Consider the following 9,069-nt stretch of genomic DNA (forward strand, 5'->3'; position numbering starts at 1 on the left):
GAATTCTGATAAAGGATTTTTGTTTTTGTCTTTTTGACAGTAGTTAAACTGGCCTACACTACTGTATTTTAATGCCGGTCATAGGTTTTCTGAGGTGGTACTCATTGTGTAAAGTTTGAGAACCTCTGTTGTAGAATATTTAAAGATAAATGATTACACATATCTTTTTCAGGATTAATCTACTGAAAATGTACTTATGCCTAGTTACAGACGGATGGTATTTTGTTTTTATAAGATATCAAAGTAATAAAATATTATGTTTTAATTTTAGAGACAAAAGCATTCCATGCTTAGTGGGAGTAACTCAGTACTCACTCCTTGGCAGAGCCTCCCTTGTCCCAACTAGTGTGAGTGCTGGTCCATTTGCCCGGTCAAAGCAAGAGGAGACAGAAACTCCAGCACAGCTGAAGCCAACAACTTCTGAAGCCTGGTATGTAGAGAGCCTGCCTTGTGAATTCTAAACTCTTATGCATTTATTTCTTCAGACATCATGGTACTGTAAGTGTAGAAAACATATTGTCCATATACATACACACACACCAAACCATGTACAAACGCTCTCTCACACACACACACACACACACTATAGGCCTACACATCTGATACATTTTTACATTAGGCCTATGTTACTTTTCAAGCCCATGGAGATGGAGAAGGGACACACAGAATTAGATTTTAGTTGTTTTATTGTGGTGCAACAGCAACGTAAAATGTCATAAAATGCAGACTTCAGTCAAAAGAAAGACAGTCAATGGAAGGAGGAGCAAGTGATGCCTGTGTGAACTTGCTCCTGAACTGCATTCCATTAACAACGGATATGAGGTGTGGCATACCTCAGCTTAAGTGAGGCTAGCAGTGAAAATCACTCTCTTTTCTCCTTGTGTGACTCTGGCAAAGTTACCAGCAGATTATTACAAAGTGATTTTGAACTGTTTCATGTAATTGTTTTCTAAGATTAGTGTATGAAACACTGCTTTTAGATAGAGAAAAGGACAGCTTCCCATTAAGAAGGTAAGGAAAGGAAATAATACTTTGTGTATTTCTTGGGGCCAAAGACATTTGACTCTGGGTATTCACTGATAGCCTTTTTCAAACCTACTCTGTTCCCGTTTGCGAACCAACATTTAAAGCTTGAACCAGAAAATAGTTGTTTTTTCCTGTGAACTGAACTGGAGTGGGTGTCATTCTACATTTCAAAGGAAAGAAGGCTAAAAGTAGGCTATGAGTTATTCTGTCCATATCAAGAGTTGCCATGAGTGAACAAAACAACTAACACGAATTTGCACACACAACCTTGATTTTTTACTTTTAACTGAGACATGGTTAGATCAAGCAAACAGTGCTGCTACTCTCATCGAATCAGCTCCCCCAAATTTCAGTTTTTTGAGTGCTACCAGAGCAAATAAAAGAGGTGGGGGGATAGCCACAATTTTCAAGACGTCTTTTCAGTGCAATCATTCGTCATTCGGTGACTTTACTTCATTTGAATATCTGTGTGCATGCATTAAGTCGTCTCCTCAGATTTTATTACTGACAATTTACAGGCCTCCAAAACATTCAGCTAAAGTTTTTCTTGAAGAGCTAGGTGAACTGCTATCAGTTGTTTGCATAGAGTTTGACTGTCTTATTATATCAGGGGATCTAAACTTGCATGTGGATAATCCTAAAAACAATTATACCAAGGAATTCATTGCACTAATCGATACTTTCTCCCTAACACAGCATGTACAGGGGCCAACACACTCTCTCGGCCATACCCTCGACCTTGTTATCACAAAGGGTCTCGATGTCTCTACAGCTGTTAAAGACCTGGCCTTATCTGATAATTTCTGCGTGTTCTTTGATGTGTCTATGTCCCCACACACTCAAAACACAGCTATGATGGTAAAAAGGAGAATCATAAATGATCAGACAAGTGCTCTTTTTGAGCAAGCACTTTCACTAAAGTCAAGTCAACTGTCAGACTCTGAAGACTTATTTGATCACTTTGATGCAAAAATGGCAAACATTATGGATGACATTGCTCCATTACAATTCAAGAAAATTAAGGACAAACAGAAAGCACCATGGAGGCAAAATCCAGCAGTTAAACTTCTAAAAAGAGAGTGTAGGAAGACTGAAAGAAAATGGCGTAAATACAAACTTCAGATCCACTATGAAATCCATAAAGAGATGCTCCGCACAAATAACTCTGAAATATGCAAAGCAAGACAGTCTTTCTTTTCTAACATTATCAATAGAAGTTCAAATAACACTCGTATTCTATTTTCAACTGTTGATAAGTTAACAAATGCCCCCTCACAATTAGCGCCTGAACTTCTCTCAACTAATAAATGCAATGAGTTTTCATCTTTTTTAAAGGTAAAATTGACAAAATCAGACTCAACATATCTGCTCAATTATAAATTCAACAACCTGAACTTCCAGCAACAAACAGAGGGAAACTAAACTTGATGTCAGAGTTCAGCTTGATAGACTACGAAACACTTGAAAAAACGGTACAGAATCTCAGCTCTTCCACACTCTGCCTACCAATTTCTTCAAAACTGTTTTTCACCTCATAGCGGCGGATGTCCTTCAAATTGTAAATATATCACTGCTGTCTGGCACTTTTCCTAAGTCACTGAAAACAGCTGTTGTAAAGCCACTTCTCAAGAAGAATAACCTGGATGCCTCCATGCTAAACAATTACAGGCCCATATCCAATCTACCTTTTATTGGCAAAATTATTGAAAAAGTAGTCTTTAATCAATTAACCACCTTCCTAACATCAAATGGGTATTTTGATTACTTTCAGTCTGGTTTTCGGGCAAATCACAGCACTGAAACAGCTCTCATTAAAGTTTCCAATGGGTCATTCCACGTCAATTCAACCAGGGCCCACGCACTTAGGTCTCACAAAATTCTGAAAAAATTACCAGGTGTACCTATGTTACCCAGGAGACACACTGTAAAATTACTCTTATGTAAGATCAATACTTTCCAAGATACAGCCAGTTTCACAGGGGGAGGGGGGTGTCGATTTTGTTCGGCCTCTTTTTTTTGTCAAAGTTCACAAGCCCACAGCGCAAGAACTAAACCATGTAGGAGGCTCAAATTTTGCATACTGGTACATAAATAGGAATAGTATGTAGCAAAATCGTCACATTTGGTCTGGATAATCCTGCATGGTCATAGCTGTCCTTCAAAGTTGATACAAATGTTATTGGAGTTTTTGGCTGGGCTCTGTTTAAGCCTTCAGAAGACATATTTGTACTCAACATAGGCTCTTGATTTATTTTCCTTACTGAGATAAGTAGAAACACTCTCACAAAAAACAATGAACAGAAAACAAATTCCTTCAGGGTCTGAACAGCAGACCTTACAAGTCTAAAAAATCATTTTGGTTCTCATTTTCAGAGCACCCAAACACCTTGTGGGAATATACAAATATTTTTTTAATATTTTTTTCTTTATTCTCCATGATCTTTTCTTTTTAAAAACACCAATTTGACTTGTCTTATACAAATCTTTCTTTTTCACTTTCCATCCTGAACATGGGCAAAATGCACCATTGACATCAATATGTTTTGTATTGAACTATTAGATTTGTGTAGAACTAAACATGGTGAAGCAGCTTTTAGCTGCTATGCGGCTCAGCTGTGGAACCAACTTTCGGATGACATCAAAAAGGCCCCAACTGTAGCCAGTTTTAAATCTAGACTTAAGACCAAACTGTTCTCAGATGCTTTCTGCTAACTGTGCCGAGTTACAAATTCTGAATCTGCCTTGATAATTATTCTACCTTGTCTTTTATTACTTTTTTTTACTACTTTTGCCTTTGTTTTTGCTTACTAATTATTCTTTATTTTTAAATGATTTTACCTTGTGTTTTATGTTTTCTTTTTATTATGATCTTTAACTTTTAACTATTCTTTGACTATATTGCCCTTCTATGCTTTTATTTGTTATTATTGTCTGGTTTTGTTTATGTAAAGCACATTGAATGACCTCTGTCTATGAAATGCGCTATATAAATAAACTTGACTTGACTTAACACTACACTGCAGACGCCAACTAGGATTTTAAACAGCTAATTTCTGCCATTTTTACGAGACAACAGAATATCAGTTTCCCATTTATGCATGTCATTAACTGTTGTTTTACGGGTTCTCTGTCAGTGGAAAAACGCTATGACTGGTCTTATCTTGATTGCAGGGAGAATGCGAAAGGGGAACATACTTGATAGTGGCATCCTGCTCTGGATCTGTCCTGGACTTGTTTACATGAGTAAGTAGATAAACATGTCAACAAGTTGCTTTGCTGGGAACAGTAATCCACAAAATTATACATTATATATCACATTGGCATCAAAGCAGACTAAATTGTGAACTCTGTTCTCGATAAAACTTGACTTTCTAAATGAAATGTTAATGCATTTTTTAGATATTGAGACATTATGTTTTATGTGTTGTGTATTTGTATTGAGTGATTAGGCTACTACAATTTGTGCAAACCCGACAACTTGCCAATATGCAGTAGACACAGGCCATGCACTTTAAGTGGGACTCCATTCATACTGTAATTTAACCCTGTCACATGATACCTTGATAATTTGTTTTCTCTTCTTCATGTCATGCCAAACAACATCCCTTATTTGCTCCCACCTATTGGTTAACAAAAATACCTTACTGCTTGACAAAATACTGTATGCAATCAGACAAACTGGAAAAAGGCTACTAACCAGCTTCAATGTTTCCAAACATTGCAAAGCAAAATCTAGATAAGTCAGAAAAAAAACACATGACATCTGAGGGTGACTTGTGTGAATCTATTCTGTTTTAGAAATATTGTAGATCATCAATATTTTGCATGACTTGACTTGCAGCTTCTTTGACTTGAGCAATGACTTGACTTACTTCACTTATCAAGGACTCGATTAGGCTTGATTTTCACCACAGTGACTTGGGACTTACTTGAGACTTGATGGTTAGGACTTGAGACTAGCTTGAGACTTGCTTGTGATTTGCACGTGTGACTTACTCCTACTTCTGATTGACAGTGGAGGCTAACTTCTGTGACATCTGTGCTTACAGTAGGTGCGGTGTCACTCCACATAGACCAGGGCCTCCATGACCACTGCAGTGGGAGTTTATCCCTGGGCTGTTCTGCCCAAGCTTCTGGAACACCCATCCATATCTTTATGTCATGGGTGAGCCAGATGAAGGAGGTACTGTGTAACATGACTGACGGAGTGATCGACCACCAGGCCAACGGTACTCTGTGTCAGTATGATGGCGAGAAGCTCACACTAACGGTCACGCTGCTTGGCGCCAGGGCCTGGAGCCGTGAAACATACTACTGTAAACTGCGCTCCAACCTGGGCATCAGCAACGCCAACACCCCTGTGCAACCACCAGCAGGTGAACTCTCGCAAAATGAAACCATTGTTGTCATGTTTGTGGCTAAAGAAAAGAGGTTGCACAAATGGTTCTATTATATGGAAGTCAAATAGAGGAGATGTAAACTCAAGGGTAGAGGTCAGCAGAAAAGGTATCAGTCTAGGTGTTAAGGCTTGACATATCCTTCAATCATACCCCAACAATATTGCATTTTTGGTTGATTTGACCATCAGTTAACTTTGAAACAGGCACTTTGGATAGACAATAGAAATACATCATAGGAGTGATTAGCATCAAAAAATCTAGACTGGAGTAACTCAACATTTGACACCTCCGATATGTTAAGTGTTCTAAAGACGTCAAATAGCCCGTAATTGTTACCAAATTTATAGCCAAGGAGCCAGAAGGGAAAACACATGGATAGCTATAAAAACTGTGCTTTCATTATACAACTAAACATGACAAAATAATTGTATAACCCTTGAGGCAGCTCCTTACTATGTGATCTCCATGGCGATGCAGCGTTTGTTTGCACCTCCAACAGCATGCCGTACCTGGTTACCTCCCACAAACGCCCTCAATACCTGTGTGTTTGTGTGAAAGGCCTATAGGCTAATGGATAGGCCTATAGTCAAGGGGGTTGACATCAGAGAGTAATGTAAAGCATGTAATGAAACCATCCACTATAGTTAACCCTAAAGGGGTTATGGTATGTGTACTTTTTTCCCCGTTTAAAACATTCAAAAATTACTTAGAAGTAGCAACAGACTGTGAAGAAATAACCATATAACGTAATGTCAAAAACTCCTATGTTCCATGATGCTCAGATATCCCCTAAAGTTAGCATGATAACTATCCAGAGAAGGCCATCTACATAACACCATCTTGGACTTGAGTGAGTATATTACGAACACATCTTCAGTATCCTTCAAATAGTTAACAAATCTTCTGTTTAACTCGACAGTGTGTGAAGGGTCGTTTCAGCACACCGCTCTGCAGAGTCCACCTCGGGAGGAGTGCTTCTTTTACGACGTGTACCCCGAGGGCCAGGTGCACTGGTTCAGCAACGGTAAAAACCTGACAGCCTCCTCCAAGATCCTGCGAGGTGACAACGGACTATTCAACATCAGCAGCGTCCTCCCGAGGCAGGAGAACATGAGCGATCTGATCTGCAGGCTGAGCAGTCAGAAGTCAAGCTATGAAATCCCGTACAGGGAGGAACCCAAAGTGGCACCTTCCCATGAGATCAAACCCAGCAGCAGCAGCAGCAGCGGCGTAGGACTCCACTGGGCTCTGTTCCTTACTGGACTTCTATTGCTCTCACAATGGGAGTAGGCGGAGAGACAGCTAGGTAATCATACTGATGCAATGGAAAACTTTCATATGTAGAAAGAGTGAGGTTTAGATTACATTTGGATTTTTATCAAAATGTTTCAAAAATAGGTCAAAGGTCAACTTAATTTGCCTGCCATAGCCAATGAAATCATCGGAAAAGTCACCTTAAATCTACCCCAATCTTTGGTTGCTTTACATGAACTTTGCATCTTTGCTTAACAACATCTTAACACAATACTTAATTGTGTCTTAACAAGATACTTTAATAACATCAAGTTGCAATGGCAACTCTGGCCAGTGCAGCTGCTTGGCCCCTCCATTGCTGTTTTGCAATATTTCTGAATGTGCTGTACTGTCTGATCTGTGCATACTCAGAGGTCAAAGTTGTAAAAGTTGACCCCTGTAATGTCCATTTCATAATTCACACTCTGCATAGTGGTGTGTATTGGTGTGCTAGCATGATTACATGAGAAGGGAGAATGACATGTGCAACACGAGAGTATCTGAGATGGGGAATGCATACATTAAACGGTGGTAGTGGTAGGGTGGTGGTAGTGTAGTGGTTAAGGAGCTGGGCTAGCGTGCAGTAGCCTGAAAGTTGTCGGTTCAATTCCCAGATTCCACCGTTGTGCCCTTGAGCAAGGCACTTAACCCCAAGTTGCTCTGGGGACAATGTGATCCCTTATATCCCGTAATATAGCTGACATATGTAAGTCCCTTTTGTCTGCTAAATGTAATGTAACATGCTTCAGAAACCTCTATGTCATCTTAAAGATAGAGCACCTTGTGGAGATACAAACCTTTATTATCTCTAAACTTTAATCTTTTTTTTTTTCAGATAAGTTACTAAGTTGATTTTACAAAGCTCCATGCAAGTGCAGGAATCACACGTGGCCACAAAGTTGTGTAAACAAACATTTCCATAGGGCTCCATGCAGAGAAATAGTGGCCTCTATTGGCAGGAATGGGTTCTCACAGGTAATGCACCTGTACTAGAATTTATCTATGGTACAGTACATCCAGTTTGGCATAAAGTTTGTTGTAATTTGATGATAAATGAGTCAGTCATTTTGGTAAATCATGTCAAAGAGTTTAGAAGTGGTGCTATCTCAGCCCTAAAACAGAGTAATTCAACTACTCAACTAGTCAGGCCAACTCAAAAATGTGATATATGGATGGATGACAAAAATATACTGTACATAAATATGGAGGAATCCATCCAATCCAGAGGAATCCATTACAGATTATTTAATCAATCAAAAGGAAAATTATGGAGTTACTGCAGCAATTACATAATAATTGCTGTTGAGGCAGCCTCCAGCTGAAAGCACTCTGTGGTCTGACCAGTAGTTAGTGCAATGGATGTGAGGCTGCCTAGAAAATCATTCAAACCTGACTGTAAAATAAAATAAAAAAACAAATGTTGAAATCACAGCTCTGAAAGCTTTGAATGGTGGTAAGAAAAGTAAAGTTGAAAATGCTCTAAAGTTATGGTATCCCTGTGGCAACACCATAAACATTCCAAATGTAAATGGTGTTTCCACACTGTGGTCTGAAATGAAGTGTTTTGAGATTCATAAAGATTGTATAGATATTAAGAAATGTAATTGTAGAAATGTAGAAATGTTTTCTTTTAGGTTATTCGGGGTGTAGTGGTAAAATAAGAGGTGGGTAAAGTTAAACTATGAATTCTGTGATCACGGTAAGGTGGACTGCGCCATACGGTATCAGATGTTTTTAAAAAGGCATTCAGAACATGTTTGATGATGGTGGAGGTTATTATCCAATGTTTATAACAATGACATGACAAATGTTTAAAGTTGCAATTGGTAAATAAACTGTTTTGAGAGGTGGATAAACTCCATTTCTGAAATTTTGGAGGTGGGTAAACTGTTTACTTGCTTTTAGCCATCCCTGGTCTTATTCCTACATACTGTATAAAGATATAAGACAAATGGAATATTCACAACATATTCACAACATTACAAGTTTGCATATGTAATTTGAGAGAACATGCAACTTGTTGTTTACCCATAATAAGACCTAAAAGCAGGGTTGGAATCCACTGCCATATCTCCTCCTCTGCCCTTTTGTGTTTTCCTTCGTAAGTGGGCATCTCATTTCGGTCATGTTGACTGCTTTCACTGGACTCATCTGACTGCAATAAATATGCTGATACTTTACAATAAATACACTTACAAACAATGCACCCCCTTATTAGTAATGTATTTGAGTGTGGAATCATTCAAATTAAAATATTTTGTGTTGAAAATGTATTGTTTTCTTCACTTTTTGTATAAGCCAGGCTCTAACAAACTATGGGCTCATCTGGGAGGTCTTACATGGTGGTGAA

At 38.6% G+C, this 9,069-nt stretch overlaps 1 protein-coding gene across 2 annotated transcripts; it reads left to right on the forward strand.

Moving 5' to 3' along the window:
* The first annotated feature begins 332 nt into the window (after positions 1-332).
* Positions 333-7,356, forward strand: LOC125295535. Of its 2 annotated transcripts, none has more exons than XM_048244838.1 (4): positions 333-430; positions 4,198-4,269; positions 5,076-5,402; positions 6,346-7,356. In XM_048244838.1, the coding sequence occupies exons 2-4, from the start codon at positions 4,203-4,205 to the stop codon at positions 6,714-6,716; spliced, it is 765 nt and encodes a 254-aa protein (XP_048100795.1). In that variant the 5' UTR covers positions 333-430; positions 4,198-4,202; the 3' UTR covers positions 6,717-7,356. The 2 variants fall into 2 exon arrangements, with proteins under 2 accessions (XP_048100795.1, XP_048100794.1); XM_048244837.1 differs by lacking the exon at positions 333-430 and adding an exon at positions 848-1,011.
* The last annotated feature ends 1,713 nt before the right edge of the window (positions 7,357-9,069 follow it).

This window comes from Alosa alosa, chromosome 6 (genome assembly GCF_017589495.1).
Source record: "Alosa alosa isolate M-15738 ecotype Scorff River chromosome 6, AALO_Geno_1.1, whole genome shotgun sequence".
Classification (NCBI taxonomy): domain Eukaryota; kingdom Metazoa; phylum Chordata; class Actinopteri; order Clupeiformes; family Clupeidae; genus Alosa; species Alosa alosa.

Coding starts and splice junctions, on each gene's coding strand:
- LOC125295535 (XM_048244838.1), top strand. CDS start 4,203: ATGCGAAAGGGGAACATACTTGATAGTGGCATCCTGCTCTGGATCTGT. Junction 4,270..5,075: donor TCCTGGACTTGTTTACATGA/GTAAGTAGATAA, acceptor CTGTGCTTACAG/TAGGTGCGGTGTCACTCCAC. Junction 5,403..6,345: donor CCCTGTGCAACCACCAGCAG/GTGAACTCTCGC, acceptor TTAACTCGACAG/TGTGTGAAGGGTCGTTTCAG.